The sequence below is a fragment of the Panthera onca genome, chromosome A3, assembly GCF_046562875.1.
Source record: "Panthera onca isolate mPanOnc1 chromosome A3, mPanOnc1 haplotype 2, whole genome shotgun sequence".
Lineage (NCBI taxonomy): Eukaryota > Metazoa > Chordata > Mammalia > Carnivora > Felidae > Panthera > Panthera onca.
The window spans coordinates 113180999-113198598 of NC_138341.1; the positions used below are offsets into that span (position 1 = coordinate 113180999).

Consider the following 17600-nt stretch of genomic DNA (forward strand, 5'->3'; position numbering starts at 1 on the left):
GAGCTTCTGATCTGACGGAACACACCTTACTCAAGAGCTGCAAAAGTGTCTGTGGCCGACCGAACCATGTTCTGTGAAAAACACAGTTCGTGACCCTTCTCACACCTACACACGTACGCTTCCCTTGCCAGTGTTTATAGGTATTACCAATATGCTAGAACTGCCAAGGCCCCTGTGGTCCTCCTCCCCCAGCTCCCAGGAGAATGTGCCCGGGTGTGTGGACACAGGCGCCGTGAGCGTGGGCTCCTGTACTCTGGGCAGAGGGACGTGTGGCACACGCCTGCTCGTCCACATGAGCTGACCTTTGGACCGTCTACATGTGGGCGCCAGTGCACCTGTGGCTGTGGGCATGCATCTCTGGGGGCCCACGGCCTTGCCTTGGGGTGCCGGCAGCCCGAACCACCAGTCAGAAGACTCAGAGCTGCTGCTCTGCGCGTAGCTGCAGCGACTGTGCCCGGGATACGCACATCCTGGTGACAGGTGTCCAAAGGGGACACTTGTTCCTGTAGTCCAGAGGCTCAGACTCAAAGGATCAGAAGCACCCCTGGTGCTTGCTTGAAAGAAAGAACAAATGAAAAGCCAACCTGTTCTTCACTCGAAGAAGTAACAGCAGTTCTAATAACGTGAGGTGGCACAGGCACTTCCGTCGTGACACTTGGATTTTGTGTGCGGTAAGGCAGCGGTTTTCTCTTTTACCAGTAAGGGAACTGAGGCTCAGAAGTAAATGGACTTAACACACCTTCACACGCTGGCCCCGGGCCAGGGCCAGGACTCAGGTCAAGTTGTCTGTCTGCAGAGAAGGGCTTCACTGTCAGAACTGCCCTCTACCAGCAGTTACAGTGAGAAGAGGATGATGAGCACAGCTACCATTCGCCAGGCACCTGTTTCGTGCCTACCACCGTGCCAGATGCTTTTCATACAGTGTCTTTGCTGCTCCTAGCAGCCCAGGGAGCTAGAGGGTATTTCCATTTTACAGATGAGTTAACTGAGATTCAGAGACTTGCTCACGTTCCTGGGCACGTGGGGGTATGGTCTTGAACTCAGGAGTTTCCATGATTTGCAGTGCTGGGAGGCAGGGAGACGCAGTTCCGTCAGACAGAAGAAACTGAATCCTGGAAAGCAGTCAACCCACCGTGCAGGACACCGGCTGCCCCAGGCACCCACACAGACTTCCCCGGTATCCTTGTTGGCTATAGTTCTGGACTTGAGGCGTGCACGGGGCGTCACTGCACGTCCCTGTGTATCTAAGTCTTTGAGCAATTTCTGTAGGTGGAGGTTGATGACACCCTCACAGCGCCCCGGTGATGCTCTTCAGAGGATAACGGGTTGCTGCAGACCGTTGTTTTGAGGACCAGATGCATTACTAGGAGTGAAAGCTCTTAGCAGAACTCTGGCCCCTGGATTGGTAGGAGAGCAGATGTAGAATTCGGCCGTGGGGGGCGGGGGGGAGGGCACTGGGTTCCCAGCTTTGTTTCCAGAAAGGCAGCATGTATCTTCTCGTTGCACCCGCCCACTCCTTCTCACACACAGCCTCATGGTCTTCAGGGAGGATTAATTGATTTCCCGATTTAAAATAAGTCCTGTGTCAGGGCGCCTGGCTGGCTCAGTCAGCAGAGCACGTGACTCTTGATCTCGGGGTTGTAGGTTCGAGCCCCACATTGGGTGTAGAGATTGCTTAAGGATAGAATCTTTTAAAAATATAAGTAAGAAATAAGATGATAAAATAAAAAAGAGTCGTATGTTGCCATTCGGTGCTTCTGACCAGTACAGAATGTTTTGTTTCTTGAGAGCCTACTCTCAACTAAACGAGATTCAGCCCTTGCCCTGTCTGAGCCCAAAGACCAGTAAGGGGGACAGACATTGGTATGTGAACAGCATACAGAGTCTGGGCTAGCCTGCTGTGTCTCGGGGACTCTGGCTTTTGGGGGTGTCTGGGCTGGGTTTTGAAGTGCGAATAGGAGTGCAGCGGGTAGACAGAGTTAATCCTCTCCTGCGCTCCCCCAGGGCCTCCGGGTGGTCTTCTTGCTCCTACTCCCTCAAAGCAAGCAATTGCCACATGATTTGTTTTCAGAATCTGTTTAGGTTTTTCCCCTGCTTGTAATTTAATTCTTCCACGTGTTCCCTTAGTCAGGATGGAGACCCAGTTCCTCCTTGTGCCCCATGGCCCTCCCTGCATGGCTGGTCCAGGCCCTGCATCTCCTGCTCTGGGCTGCGTGCAGTCTCAGCTGGCGCCTTGACCCCTGCCACAACTCCAGCCCCTCTTTCCTCGGGACCTTTGCACGTGCCGTTCCCTCTCCCTGGCAAGTGTCGCTTCCTCAAAGAAGCCTGCCTTCCTCTTTCCCTCCACTCTCCCCTAGCCTGGCATATCTCCTGATAGACCTTCCCATGACACAGAAAGCACCCTTTCACGGTATGAACTTACATTGCATTTTGTTACTGTTTGATCAGCTTGTCTACCTCCTGCCACCTCAGCTGAGCTCTGTGTGTGCAGTGGTCTTGCTTACTGTTGCCTACAGTGCCTGGTACTTATTAGGAGGCCTTAAGACACATACGGGTGGATGGACCCAGTGTGACACAGTGTGGTGCTCTGAGGTGCCGCGTCAGTGTGGTCCCAGACCAAAGCAAACCCCTGGGACCTTCTCATTGTTCTAGGTGGCCTGATGGCAGAGAAGCGGGATTTCTGCTGGCAGTTGGCAGTGTTGGCCACACCCTTGTTCCCCAGTGATTGCTGCATGACTGGGAACACGAGGCTGGGGACCCGGTTGCGTGTTAGTTTACTACCCCCCGCTCCTCCCCATCCCAGGCAGGGGACTCCATCCCCGAGCCTTCCTGAGTGCCAGTTTCCCTGCCACCGTCTAACCCTGGCTCTCTGCCCACAGGGATCTTCATTGCCTTGCTGCTGCGTTTTGACATCAGGTAAGCTACCTGGAAGTTCTAGCCCTCAAGCTCCATGAGTGGGGGGCCTTCTCTGGGCAAGGTACTCCAGGGGCTTCCCAGAGGCTTTCAGACGCCCAGAAGAGTAACTTGGAGATCAGACCCTCCACCTCCACGGCAGCCAGTGCAATTCTGATTTTGTCTGCACTTGACGTCTGAGTGTTCAGAGAGCCTATGGCCAGAAAGAAAAAAGGATCACGGTCCGAGAGATTTAAACGCGAAAGGTCCTAGTGGTACTCACGGTGCTTTCACTGTGTGTCCTTGCCAAGTGAGCTGACCTTTCTGTGCTAAGGTTTCGCATTCTGAATGTAGTGTATTACCAAGAAAATCTGGAGGGAGTAAGCACAGGGCCTCAGGGCAACCCAGCTGCAGCCCAGTCAGCCGTCACCATGTATTATCAACCGAGGGTCGGGTCACTGCATCCCAGCTGCTCTAGCTGCTCCCGCCCTCTCTTTACTCAGATTTTTTCAGTCCATTGTAGGAAGTGAGCACAGGGAGAGGGAAGGGGGCCAACTTGAGTCCCCACTTCGAACAGAAGAGGTTGCACTGTTAACTGAGCACTTGGGCCCCTGGGCCTCCCACCAGCAGGTGGCGCCCGGTCTTCCCTGTGTAAGGCTGGCAGCATGTATGCTGAATTTCGAGGTGGTTCATGAACTTTTCTTAATCTCCTCGTGCCCAGTAGTTGCAAAAGGAGTAATGGTGTTGACAGTGATAGCAAGAAACTCTGTACCAGTGTCACTGAAATCGAATTGGCCTATGAAACTTGACCCTGCCGACGTACATCTGGGTTATTTGTGTAGTACCACTCGGAGCTCACGAACATGGGCTTACAGGCAGCCTTTGGAAGGGACCTGGCCAGTTTGTAAGTAGAGGCACATCTGTGCCAACTGGCTGTAGCCCTGGCTGTTCAGAGGCAATGCAGAGAGAACCCCAGGAGAGTCCCTGGGCCACTGGCTAGGGACACAGATTCACATTCGGCTGCCAGCACCCTCAGAGGCGGGATCTCCTTCCTAGCCTGGATTTGCAGGATCAGCTAGCCCTTCAGAGCTGGTTCCAGAATCCGGGCGGCATGCCCGAAGTGGTCAGCTTCACCCCAGGGTCCACGGCAGCATAGCTTCGAGAGCACTTGCAGCTCTGGGCTCAGCAGCAGCCAGGACAAGGAGAAAAAGGACTGGAAGGACTCATTCACTCCACAGATGGTGCTGGGAACATGCGGAGGTCATAGAGCTGATGTGAAAGGGAAGTCCCGTCATGGCAATGTATCCAGCCCTTCTGAGGCTGATCTTGGATGAATTGCCTCCAGGAAGCTACTGGCACTTTATCCAAGGTAGTCAGGGTCTATTTAGCGTACGGAACAGGTTGCTGAACTGTTACATCCACTGTACTGAAAAGTAATAACTCAGCTTTGCAGCTTCTGCATCGGTGTTTCTCAAAGCATGACTCCCCCATGTGAGATTCTCCTGGGTGGTTTTTCAAAGTGCACATTCCTGGGCACCTGGGTGGCTCAGCCAGTTAAGCATCTGACTCTTGATTTCAGCTCAGGTCATGATCTCGTGGTTCATGAGTTCAAGCCCTGCATCCGGGCTATGTGCTGACAGCACAGTACCTGCTTGGAATTCTCTCTCTCCTCTCTCTGCCCCTCCCCGACTCGTCTGCATGTGCTTTCTCTTTCTCAAAATAAATCTATATTTTTTAATGTAGGGGCGCCTGGGTGGTTCAGTTGGTTGAGTGCCTGACTTCAGCTCAGGTCACGATCTCATGGTTCATGGGCTTAAGCCCTACATGGGGCTCTCTGCTGTCAGTGTGGAGCCCACTTCGGATCAGACGTCTCCCTCTCTCTCTGCCCCTCCTCCCCCCACTCGCATTCCTTCCCTCTGTCTCTCAAAAATAAACATTAAAAAATATATGAGGGGCGCCTGGTTGGCTCGGTTGGTTGAGCGTCCGACTTCGGCTCAGGTCATGATCTCGCAGTCTGTGAGTTCGAGCCCCGTGTCGGGCTCTGAGCTGACAGCTCAGAGCCTGGAGCCTGTTTCAGATTCTGTGTCTTCCTCTCTCTCTGCCCCTCCCCTACTCATGCCCTGTTTCTCTCTCTCTCTGTCAAAAATAAACATTAAAAAAAAATTTTTTTTTTAAAAATGGTCAACTGCTAAAAAATATATATATATATGTATATGTGTATATATATATATATATATACACACATATACATATATATGAAAAATTTTTAAAAATGCAGATTTCTGGGGGCGCCTGGGTGGCTCAGTTGGTTAAGTGTCCAACTTCGACTCAGGTCATGATCTCACAGTTAGTGGATTTGAGCCCCGCATCGGGCTCTGTGCTGACAGCTCAGAGCCTGGAGGCTGCTTTGGATTCTGTTTCCTCTTTCTCTCTCTGCCACTCATGGTCTGTCTCTGTCTCAAAAATAAATAAAACATTAAAAAAAATTTTTTTTAATAAATAAAAATGCAGATTCCTGGTCCTTGCCCTAGACCTATTTAATCAGATTCCCTGGGATTTGGACCTGAAAGTCTGTTGTTTTTTTGGTTTTGAGGGATTTTTTACAAGCTTTCTAGGGAACTTGTATGTTGGCTGAAGTCTTAAAGCCACTGTTACAGGTCATGGCGCTTGATATTCGCAACCACTGAGCAGATGGGTCGTGGTTTTCCCGTTTTGCAGATGAGTAAACTGAGGCCTAAAGAAGGAAAGTGACTTGTCCAAAGACATACGGCTGGGGCAGCACCTGAATACACAGCCAGTGCCAAACTCTCAGCCGTCCCAGCCGGCCTCCATGGAGGCTCTCCCCGCGGAAGAGGTGGCGCTGCTCCCATGCCTGTAACTAACCCTCCTCCTCTTTCTCCCCACACCTTCCTGAAGCTTAAAGAAGAACACCCACACGTACTTCTACACCAGCTTCGCGGCTTACATCTTCGGCCTGGGCCTTACCATCTTCATCATGCACATCTTCAAGCACGCTCAGGTGAGTAGGACTGTGCTCGGTGCCTCGGGAATGTTCTCACTGCAGGTAGTAGGGACTTACATACCTGGGGCTTGTCTGTCACATACACAAGCAACCCAGAGGTAGGTGCTCCCCAACGATGTCAGAGTGCGCACGTGTGTGACCCTTGGCCTTTCCCCCATGGCAGGATGCTGCTGCTTCTCCAGGGAGCACAGGCACATGAGTGGCAAGGGAGAGGAGCACGGATACCAGCCACGCCTGTGGCCTTCATCAGGAAGGCAGAACCTCTCCCGGAACACTTGTCAGATTTTTGCTCGAATCTCATGGGCCAGATCAGGGTCACATGGCCCCTACTGCAGGGAGCCTGGGAAAGAGAGGCTGCAGCTTCTGAGCCTCCGGAGTGGGGCCAGTGGAACAGTGTCGGGTGGGTGTTGAGTGTTTCAGCCCGGTGCCCACCCTACCGGGTGAGGGAGAAGCTGTTCGGGGCCCTCCCTGACTCCCAAGCATCTAGCCTCTGCTTCCTCCTCCCACCAAGATGGGTACTGAGCCGCAGCAGAGTGAAGCAGGGTGGATGAGGGCTGAGAGCTTTTATTGAGACCTGAGGAGGGGGCAACAAGGAGGAGACCGCCAGCAGATGGGCTTGCTGAGTACTGGAAAGCAGGGCCCTTCCCGTACACCAGTCTCCATTCACTTCTTCCCGAGGGTCCTCACGAGCAGGTAAGGGAATTGGAAGTCAGGTGCCACATGGCAAGCATGTGCTAGAACAAGGATCCCAGATTGTGACATGTGGAAACCAAGCCCAGGCTCTGAACCCCTGGCAGTGGGAGAGGCTGGGTGAAATGAAGGCCAAGGGGACTCGGGGGAGGAAGTCCAGACTCCCCCATCTGTTCAAAGCAGGACTGTGGGCAGGTTGCAGAAGTCCTGCTTGATTTCCTGTGGTAGTTAATTAAGAAAAACAAAGATTAGTTAATCGTAGCTAGCTTGGAGTTTTTTGAGGACGAAATGAGTTAGCCTAAGGAAAGTGCTCACAGTTGTGCCTGGCCCAGGTAGTAGTAGCTGTCATTGTTGTCACTGTCCCCTCCATCTTCCACTCCCTCTGCTCCCCCGCTTTCTCCCCTCCCCAGGGCACCAGCCACAGAGAAGCCACCTTTGAATTAATCACAAGAGCTGTTGGTTGAGCAGTTACTCTGTGCCAGGCGCTGTGCTAAACCCTTTTGCTCATTAACTCATTTAGTTCCTACAGTACCTATGATGTTTATGAACCAAATAGTAGTCTCTTTCTACAGAATGTCCAAGGGCCAGAGTCCCCTAGCCTATAGGTAGAGAAACCAAGAACCAGTGAGGAGTCATGTCTTATTCACTTCTAGCCCAAATGGCCTGCAAGCCGAGAGTGACACACACCTGACAAGAAGGTCTCCGAGAATGACTGGGCCTGGCTTGGGGGACGGACTCAAGAGTCCAGATTCCAAGCCCGGAGCCATTCCCCCAGAGGCCACCAGGTGGCAGCCTAGCCCGCTGCCTGGGCTAGACTGGAGGATCTGGTTGGGAGCTCCCATACTGGCTGGAGAGGTGGTCCTCTGTGCAGGGACACTGTAGGCCAGAGAGAAAAGGAGACTTCCTGGGTCACACAGCAAGTTAAGCTGGGCCCTGGCTGGAGCCCCGGACTCCTGACCCCTGGCCCCAGGCCTGTGCTGGCCCCTAAGCAGCAGCCCAGCCATTGACCTGTCATCCACGTGGGCCTCCCCCTAGAAATCTTGGGAAGGGGATCCAGGACACAAGGGCAGCCTGTTTCTTCAAGACCCTCTTCCTCTCCATGACACAGGCAATCCCAGTGCCAGTAATTCCCTAGGTGGAAGTCCCAGTGGTGCTGCTTAAGTGGTTTTCGACCCATGTAGCCTCTACCAAAAACCCACTCCAAGCCTGGGGTCTGGCAGCCTCCTAGAAAAGCCCCCTCCAAGATGATCAAGTGTCCTCATTGTACAGAGAGAGGGAAGCGGTTTAGCTGTGGTCACACAGTAGAGCAGAGGCCAGATGGAAAGCCAGGAGCCTGACACCCAGTTCACCATCCCAAGCTATACATCCTAGCCTCTCCTCAGCGCCAATTTTGGAGAGGTTCCTCGGTGCCTTGAGAGGAAAGAAAATAGTAGGCGTGTATTCCTGTGATGATAGCAAAGTCGCCACCTCTCAGAGGAGCCTCAGTGGCCCCCGGCCCTCAAGTGAGGCAGGCCTGGAGGGAGCCAGACTTCTTCCACCCTCCCCCGGGAAGCCCTGTACCTTGCCCAGCCTGGTGCTGGTGACTTAGAGACAGAGGCACCTGGAGCCACATCCTGGCCAGCTGTGTGATTAAGGCAGTCCTTTCCCTCCTCTGATCCTCAGTCTCTTCATCTGTAAAGTATAAGGAGATCTTTTCAGGAATTAAATTCTATTAAGTTTGTATTTATTTCATTTTCTGTTTCACAAATTTCTGCTTTTTGCCTTCATTATTTGCTTTCTACTTTTTGGTGTTTTATTCTTTTTCTGGTTTCTTGACTTGAAAGTTAAAATTATTTCAAGTCTTTGGTGTTTTCTAATAAATGCACCTAGAGTTATAGATTTTCCTCTGAGTACTGCTGTGGCTGCCTTTCACAGGTTTTGGTGTGGACTTTAGTCATTGTCATTTCTATCGCTCTCCAAAAGGCCTAAAGCCTAACTCGCCCAAGTCCTGACTCAGCAAACACCTAATATAGTGAGAAAAGCTCAGCCATTTACACACCTCGTGTGGCCTTGGGTGAGTCATTTCTCCTTATCTAAACCTCAGTAGCATCGTCTGTAGAACTCAGATTGTGTTACTAGCTCCAAGAGTAATACATAGGAAGCGGTGTGGTACATGACCCATGCGTGGCAGGTGCCAAGAAATGGTCTGAAGGTCAGGCTTGGGGGGCTCTGGAGTCCTGTCCTCTGAGCAGGGGCTGGCTTCCCCTTCGGAGTGAGGTCTCACCTTACATCTACAAGACACCCTCTTAACTTTGCAAGCACCCATGAAGAAGCCACTTGCTTAGGATTTACCAGGCCTCCTCCTGAAATGCCAGGAATAGAGCAGTGACGAAGACGGCCGTGGACCCAGCCCTCATGAAGTTCACAGCCTAGCAGCAGAGAGGCTGAAGTCTGCAATGATACAGCAGTGTTCCACTCCACATTGCCAGAGAATGCTGCAGGGCATGGCAGGGGGCCTTGAGAGTGGGTAACAAGGGGGCCTGGCTCCATGCCAGGGAAGGCTTCCCCGGAGAAATAAAACTGAGCAGAGGTCCAAGGAGGAGGAGTCTAGGCAAAGGTGGGAAGAGCATCGCAGGCAGCAGAAACTGCCGTTGCAGAGGTCCTGTGGCTGGAGGTGACAAGGAGGACCAAAATCAGGTCCTCCTTCCTATCAGAGTAGGGCAGGTCAGGTGACACTGGAGAAGGAAGCAGGGTCACGTCTCACGGGGTCTTCAGGCCCTTGGGAGCATTGGTGGTCATGGAGGGCTGGGCAGTAATGTCCAACTTTCGGATGCTGTGGGGAAAAGAATAGGTTCAGTCCCCAGTTTACCGTTTAATAGCTGAGGCCTGTGCTGTCCCCTGTCCTCCCGAAGCCTCAGCCTTCCTCCTGTGAACAAGAGGATGGTCATAGGGAATTGGAGATGGGCTGAAGTGTTCCTTGGGAGGCTGAGCTCAGCATAGTGTGTGCAGCACATGCTCCATCCTGCCCTCCAAACCCAGCTTCAGCAGGAGTCTCCGCACACAGGATCTGGAGCCAGACTGCCTGGGTCATGTTATTGTAACAACACCTCCTGGAGTGTTTGTTAAGGACGCAGACTTCCACCCTCAGACTCGGGAAGCAGGGGTGAGATCCGAAGCCTGAGCTCGGCACCTGCCCTCACCCTCTGGCTCATCTGTTCTCAGCCACCCCGCTAGTTTCTGGGACTAGGACCCACCCAGGAGGTTGTTTGTTTGAACCTGATGTCCCAGGTGATTAGGATACTGCCAGCCAGACTCCTGGGGACCCTTAAAGCCCTGCATGCTTGAGTTTCTTTGGGTTCCTTGCATTCCCTCCCAGGGAGGAGCAGCCTGGTCAGAGAGCCAGGAGCCCCAGATAAGGGCCCAGCCACTGACTTGCTCTGGGAACCTGGGCAGTCATTGTCCCTCAGTTGCGCCCAGAAGAGGGTTGGAGTGATGGACGTGGCCCTGAGCAGGTACCCTATACAGCATTTTATCACCAGCCTCTGTTCTCTCATAGCCTGCCCTTCTATACCTGGTCCCCGCCTGCATCGGCTTTCCTGTCCTGGTGGCACTGGCCAAGGGAGAAGTGACAGAGATGTTCAGGTAAGGCAGGGCGGGGGCGGACGTCCGCATGGCCCAGGTGCACCTGCAGGCAGCTAGTGGGGCCTGCCGGGGCTGCTTGTACACGTCTCCAGGGGAACATTGTTCCTGCCACCAGCCCACCTCTTGTCCTTTCTGCCAGCATGTGGGTGCCTGGCCTGTGGCGCCAGCGGGCACCTTTCCTCGGGCCGAGAGCCAGGGGAAGGCAGCCCCCACATCCAGATGCCTGCTGGGTCTTGAGAAGGGACTGGCTGAGAGAGTTTCCCCCCAGGCTGCCCCACTGTCAGGAGCCCTGGGTTCCCAGCCTGACTCTGCCACATGACTTCAGCCTTCCTTTCCCCGACCTCAGCTTTCCCATGTGAGTAATAGGGAGGATCCTAGTGTGGTGGGAGGTGCCCCAGGTTGGAAATCAAATGTCAGTCCCTGTTGAGCTGCCTCAATGGCTCTGACCCACAGCTCTGTCTCAGCAAATGTCTCACTCACACACATACCCCTTCCCCGTGGCCATACGCACACCTGCCACGCCCTGTGCACAGCCCCACCCATACCCCAAGGCCTGCGTGACTCTGACAGGTGTCTGTTCCCCAGCACCACTGACCCCGCCTGCCGGGGACCCAGAAATAGCTGCCAGCTGCGACTGAAGCTGCCCACTCGGGGGCCTTCCACCCAGCTCCACCTGCCTGGCCTCCAAGTTGTCCCTCGAGTGCCTGCCAGGGCCATCTGTGCACCTGGCTGCCTGCAGGGGAACCCGTGACTCACCCCCTCCCCCGTACCTGCCTCTGCCCTCCCTGTCTTGCCTAGAAGCCCCAGGTTCCCAACCTGCCTGCCCGAATCTCCTGGCCGGGCAAAGCCCTGTGGACTCACGCGAGGCTGGGGGATGAACTTGGAGGCAGATCTGGGGGCAGGGGTGGGATCTGATGTCTGAGCTTAGCACCTGCCCTCACCCTCTGGCTCATCCATTCTCAGCCACCCCCCTGCCTTGGGGTAACCCCCTCCCGCCAGTCCCAGTCCTGTTGTGTCCACACTGGGCCAAGCTCTGAATATCCACAGCCAGGTCACCTGTTCGGTGCTGGGCTCCCCTGAATATTCTACCACTTAGGCACTCTACACCCCTTCTGCCCCCACCCCCAGGATATCCTCTGGTTAAGGTGAAAAAGCAGGTGGTCTCTCTCTTTCTCCATCTCTCCCTAATTCTCCACCTTACCTTTCATTTTACTTTTCCCTTACGAGGCTCTCTCTTTTTTTATTCACTTGTTTATTTTCAAATAGGTAACACAGTCACATGGCTCCAAATTTCATAGCCATGGAAAGGAAAACCCCCTGACACCCCAGCCATCTCAGAGCTCTGTCGCATAGACGTTCAGAGAACACTTTGCTCCTAACAGCACGTGTGCGCGTGCACGCTCCTGCACAGCCGGTGGCCCTCTCTGAGCATTCTGCATCTGGGTTTTTCACACCACGGTAGATCTCAGAGATGTTTCTGCAGCAGCACGTGCACATCTAGAGCATCCTTGTTCTTTTGCACAGCTGCATAGTGTCCCCTTGTACGGGTGCATCATTTTATTCTCCTAGTAATTCCGGCTTCTTTCCGCGGAGTCCAAAAGTGCAGAGGAAGACAAAATTAAGACACGGCTCTGCTCCCTGCTCATTGCAAGAGAAGTCTCTGTCCTCCCCCGTCTTTTCCTCTCCATCTCTTTTTTCTGTCTTCTCTGTCTCTCACACAGCTACGAGTCCTCGGCGGAAATCCTGCCTCACACCCCGAGACTCACCCACTTCCCCACAGTCTCGGGCTCCCCAGCCAGCCTGGCCGACTCCATGCAGCAGAAGCTAGCTGGCCCTCGCCGCCGGCGCCCGCAGAATCCCAGCGCCATGTAATGCCCGGCGGGTGTCCACCTGCCCGCTTCCCCCCACTGCCCCGGGGCCCAAGGTAGGGCAGACATCCCAGCTCCAGTGTACGGGGCAGGGAGCATTGCCAGGGGCAGGCAGCAAGTGGCACCTCCACAGCCATGAGGCAGTCACTACACCCAGCCTCAGGGCCGGGAGCAGGGCTCTAGAACCTCACTGTCCTCACCGGTAGTGTGGGGCTCATGCGAGAGAGAGCGGACAGTACAGCCCTTGTCGTCCAGGAGTAGATATTCTTACATGTAACCCTGGGCAGATCACTTTCCTCTCCCGGAGCCTCACTCTGTTCATCTGTAAGTGGGCACATTCCTGCCTCATGGGGTTCACCTGGGGAAGAGATACAGGTACTACCCTTGGTGTGAACTCAGTTGTTCAATAAATGGGGCCCATAGCAAGAGCCAAGCCAGGGTGGCGGCCTTCGAGAGTGGCACCTTGCCACTTGCCAGTAGAGCAATCCCCTACCTGCCTGCACCCCTGGGGCTGAGTTGTTTGACCCTTGCCATGTGCTCTGGGAAGCAGCCCATCTCCATAGCCTCGTCCTGGTTGCCCCATTTTTTCCCCACTCTCTCCAGTGGAAAGTTCAAGAAGCTTAAAGTTAGTCCACCCAAGGCCAACCAGCCCTTCTTCCATCTGCCACTGCCCTTGCCACCTCGTGGCACCACCAGGCACAGAGAAAGGAGAGAGCAGCCTGTCTGAGGAGGGCATACAGTGGGGCCAGGGCCAAGTACTGGAAGATGCTGGGCCATGGATGCCAGGCTGGTGTTCCTCGTGTGCCCAGGGATTTTCCTGGGATGGTGGGGAGGCGGGGCCCAGAGATTCTGCCCTCCGCCTCCTCTAAAGGTGTTGTTTTTTATTGTTTTGTTTTTTTGGTCAGTTATGAAGAGTCAAATCCTAAGGATCCAGCAGCAGTGACAGAGGGATCCAAAGAGGGAACAGAGGCCTCGGCATCGAAGGGGCTGGAGAAGAAGGAGAAATGATGCGGCTGGTGCCTGACCCTCTGAGGGCCAGACCAGGCAGGCGGGGACGGACCAGCATAGGCCTGCACGGGCAGAGGGCGCAGGAGGCCTGGCAGCTCCGGGAGAGGGGCGGGGGCAGCAGGATCCCTCCAGCAGGGCCTCCCGTGGCCTGATTCCCTCTTCCCCCTTCTCTGGCCTTCTTCTGCCCCTTCACATCCCCTGCAGGCAAAGGAAGTCCCCAAACTCCCCCACCCTCCCAGAGGCCAGGTGGGAAAAGTGGGTCTGATTTTTAGACTTTTGTATTGTGGACTGACTTTGCCTTACATTAAAAATTCATCCCATTGTCCGGGCAGGCCACTGTGCCCCTGGAGGGGTTCTCTGCACCCAGCATCTTGCATTGACTTTACTAGCTCTCACCCTCCCACCCAGAAACTTCCCTGCAAGCCCCTTCCTGGGGACTGTGAACTCTCACAACCTGGGGGAGAGGCCCCGACCTCCAGGTCCTTCCATACTCCTGGATGCCCACCCAGTGCCTGGCTAGCTCAGCCTCCCATGGATACCCTCTAGCCAGCAGAGGGGGCCCACGAGCCTGCCTTCATTCCCCCCCACCCCCACCCTTTCAGTTCTCCTTGCCACTTCCTCCAACATTTGGGGGCTATGAGGCTGTGGGACAGGTGCTCTATGTGTCACCCACCCACCCCAGCAAGTCCACAAGGAAAGTACCAAAAAGCCGACCTGACTCTGCAAGGGGACCAGTATCTGCAAAGCTAGTGAAATGTGCAGGGCCTCATGGATCCCAGGGATGAGTTTAAATTTTATTCCCAGGCTGGCAGGAGCCTGCTTCTCTGGGCCTGATGTCCATATGGCTTCAGCTGGAGAGCACTTGGACTCTAGGTCACCCTGGAGATCAAGCCCCCATCATTCCTATTCTGCTCATTCCCAGGGTTGTTCCCACAATGACTGTGCAAGGCCAGGAAGATGCTGTTGCTAGAAGCCACCCACCCCACCCCACCCCCACATTGACGCCACTCACAGCACAGGGGCCAGGGCCCCTGAGAGGCTGGAGTGGGAGGACAGGAGGCCCAGTGCTTCTGGGAGGTGATCCAGGCCCGAGAGCTGGAGATCTCAGAGCCAGCGTTTCTCCAAAGTTTGCTGAAGACAGCAAGCAGCCCAGACCTGTAGGAGAATCTCCAGTGGACCAGGCGAGGCATGGGCACCGCCCTTCTCCACCTGCCTGGTGCGGGGTCACTGGGTGGAGAAACAAGTGGGAGGGGGTGACCACCAGTCTGAGACTCAGGCCTCCAACTCCCATTCCAGAGCTCTCCTGCCCAAGCTTCGGGTTCAAAGGCTGGAAATAACAGTGGCTTCCAGACAGTTTGGAGGTGGCCAGAAGACAAGTATGAGCAGAGAACAGGAAGTATCTCTATAATAATCACACCTCCATACGGGATTTCACTTCATTTCCGTCTTAGGCTCCAGGTGCTAGTATTAGTCCCCTTGTGCAAATGAGACAATTGAGATGGGTTGCCCACGAGGGTGGATATGACCTCAAGCAATCCATGCTGAATTCCAAAGTTCCTAAGGACTGTGCAGCTCCCCTCTAGACCCTGGGCCTGCGTCACTGACTGCTGTTCTGGGCACCTTTGAGACAACCGCCCAATTTCTCTGGGCCTACAGAGAAGGAAAGAAAGGGTAGGAAATCTCAAAGGTTTCTCCCAGCCATGGGGTCCCTTTCAGGGGCTTCTCGGATCTCTGCCGGCTCCTGCCGCCTCCAGAGGGGAGGCCGTGTGGTCCTGGAACAAGGCCCCTCTGAGGGCAGCAGATGGGGCAGGCAGCCCAGGCACACAGCATGGTTGGCTCTGCGGCCCAGGGCCCACAAAGGCTTCATTGAGTCACCGCCGGCCCCCGGCGGAGGCTGAGGTGGCAGTGGCGCCGGGCGCCTGCCACCTAATGACCGTCCTGGCCCGGCCAGATGTTCCACAGACCTCGGCAGCGGCCATCCAGGGCCCGCCCGGCCAGCCGGCACCGCAGAGGCCACTCTAATTCCAATTAACCAGCTTCAGCTGAGCAAACAGCGGGCAGCGGTGGCCCAGCCCGGGCGGTAGGCCCGGCCCGCAGAGCCTCCGAGTCTAGACTCCAGATGTGAACCGCCACCGCCAGAGTCCCATGGAAAAATGGCACCAGGCCGGGCACGGATTGGGCCTGCACGCGGGAGAGGTGGGGGTGGGCGGGTGGCTGGGCAGGGCTCTGGGTGGGCCTGGTGCCAGCCTCACCCTGGGGTAGGGGTGGACTCTTGGGAAACAAACTGCTCCAAAACCCCCAAGTTCTGTCCCTGATAGAGGAAGTGTTCCTCTCTGGCCTCCCATTTCCCCTGACTACAGTAGGCAGCAGGGGGCTCCAATGGGGAGGACCAGCCCTGCTGAGAGCCCTGATACGATTTCCTTTGTATTTAACATGTTTCTAGCAAGATGTTAATGTATTTTTAAAACATTTATGTGATCGTTATAACAACCCTGTAAGGTAGTACCATCATTTTTACAGATAAAGGGAACTGAAGCAAAGAGACATTAAGTGCTCAGGGGGGGATCTGAACCCAGGATGTCTGGCTTCCAAGACCACGATGTTCACCACAGGTGCTGTTTGACATAAATCAGGATACTGGATTCGGGGTTCCCTTCCTTGGGAACAGCGCTGGAGAAGAGGGTCAGCATCTGGCAGAGCAGGGCTGGCTGCCACCGTGTGCCTGGAGGGGCCTGCCCGCTCTGTCCTGTTTCCTCAGCTGTGAAATGGGTAAGACCCTCCCAGGGCCGCTCCAACTTCTGGGGTTAAAGCCTTGAGATAACCCTGTCAGAGCTCAGCACCAGGAATGAGCTGGGCACCGGTCAAGTCAGTGGGCACAGCAGGGAACACAGGTCAGCCCCCCCCACCCCCCACTCCCGATCTGAAACTGTGATGGGGAAATAGACTTGAAACGGCTGAAAAAGTGAATAATGTCAACACTTGGGGCAGGAGTGGTGCCTCCGGTTTCCACAATCTTGTCCGGGGTCCCTGAGAGGCAAGGCGAGAGCTTTCGAGATCCAAGAGGTCAGAGTTCATCTGTCCTTGCACACGTGGGAAGACTGGGCCCCACCCCGCCAAGGAAGGGCAAGCCTTACCCGGGGTCTCACAAGGAGTGGATACTGGGGAGGGGTGCTCCGACCCCCGCCGGCTTTCCCACCGCAGGGATTCCCTCCGCGACTCCAGGCCGGGTCTTGGGAGGCGGACGCATCCTGCCCGCGGGTGCGTCAGGAAGGGCCGAGCGGGAAGGAAGGCACCACCCCCACCCCCGCCGCGGCCACACCTGGGCTCTCCCGGCGGGCGGGGGGCGCGGGCCGGCGCCTGGCTCCAGCGAGTCTGGGCCGCCTCCCCGCGCCGCCTCTTGGGGGCCGCCAGATGGGCCGGCCGCCCGCCCAGCGACGCAGGCAGGAAACGGCCGCCGGGGCTGCCAGGGACGCGGCCGCGAGCGCCGGGGGCGGGGCCCGGTCTGGGGCCGCCCCCTGTGGGGAGGGGCCAAGCGGCCAAGCGTGGTGTCGGGTCAGCGGGTGTGGTCCCTGAACTCCCTTGGGCAAACCTCTCCCTTTCTCTGGCCCTCAGTTTCCCCACCAGTGGAACGGGTCTGCTTTTCCTAGCTCTTTTCTCAGCACCACATGACACGGGGCAGTTTCTTGCCCTTCTGTTCCTTTGTTCCCTTACCCGGGAAATGGGGTGACGGTGATGGGCCATCTCCACTAGAATACCAACTCTGAGAGGGCTGAGCCACCCTCGCCACCATTTGAACCTGGCCCAGTGACCGAAAGATGAGGACACTCAGTACCCTAGGGGCCTGACACACAGTAGGCACTTCATAAACGAACACACGTTACCTTGAGTCCACCGCTTACCAGAGGTACAGCTTCAAGCAAGTGGCTTCTTGTCTCTGAGCCTGTTTCCCCATCTACCTCGTGCGTGGCTGTGAGGATTAAGTGAAATCATCACGGGAAGCACATGTAACAGGTCCTCCATAGATGATATTTACCAAAGCATCTACCAGATGTGTAAAAAGAGATATTATTGGGGTAAATTTGAGGGCCGGAAAGATTAAAAAGGAATTGGTCAGCTTGGGAGGAAAATTCTGTTGTATTGGTATTCTTTTGTATATTTTGTATTTTTAAAATTTTGAGCCAGGTGAACATACTTTTCAAAAACAAATACAATTGAAATAATACAAATGAAATGGAGAATAAAAAGAAATCCAACCCCAGCAGAAAGAAATATTAACTATTATCTGCCTCTGGCAAAGGAGGCATCTAAAACTCAGGAAGGGTCTGAAACCTGCCCAGGGTCCTGAAGAGCTAGGAAATGGCAAGGATGTGATTTGCACTCCAATTTGTTGGACTCCAAGTCAAATACACAGAGGAGAGATCACAGCTTCCAGGAGAGATCCAGTCTGAGCAGAGGGGCCAGATGAGCGAGAGTGAGAAAGAGTGAGAGAGCCAGCAGAG

General features: G+C 54.9%; 1 protein-coding gene and 1 long non-coding RNA gene across 7 annotated transcripts in view; one reads left to right on the forward strand and one right to left on the reverse strand.

Annotated features, from left to right (window-relative positions):
• The window catches only part of HM13 (histocompatibility minor 13), a 39381-nt gene extending 25914 nt beyond the window's left edge, over nucleotides 1–13467 (forward strand). For 2 of the 5 annotated variants that reach the window (XR_009604706.3, XR_009604707.3), the window contains exons 9-13: nucleotides 2880–2916; nucleotides 5809–5911; nucleotides 10140–10225; nucleotides 11947–12149; nucleotides 12999–13098. Coding sequence is in view for 3 of the 5 variants with exons in the window: in XM_060614561.3 (XP_060470544.1) it covers nucleotides 2880–2916; nucleotides 5809–5911; nucleotides 10140–10225; nucleotides 11947–12093; nucleotides 12999–13101 (476 nt within the window). In the remaining 2 variants the exon portion in view is untranslated. Of the gene's footprint in view, nucleotides 1–2879; nucleotides 2917–5808; nucleotides 5912–10139; nucleotides 10226–11946; nucleotides 12150–12998 lie in introns of all 5 variants that reach the window. The other 3 variants (XM_060614549.3, XM_060614555.3, XM_060614561.3) reach the window with 2 other exon arrangements.
• LOC132666665 (uncharacterized) lies at nucleotides 6463–16676 on the reverse strand. 2 transcript variants are annotated; one of them, XR_014137438.1, is made up of 5 exons: nucleotides 16236–16676; nucleotides 8936–9416; nucleotides 8165–8275; nucleotides 7292–7480; nucleotides 6463–6823 (listed from the first exon to the last, which is right to left on the reverse strand). It is a non-coding gene; the product is annotated as an uncharacterized LOC132666665 (long non-coding RNA). The 2 variants fall into 2 exon arrangements; XR_013554548.2 differs by having other exon boundaries at nucleotides 6463–7480; nucleotides 16236–16675.
• Between the last annotated feature and the right edge of the window lie 924 nt (nucleotides 16677–17600).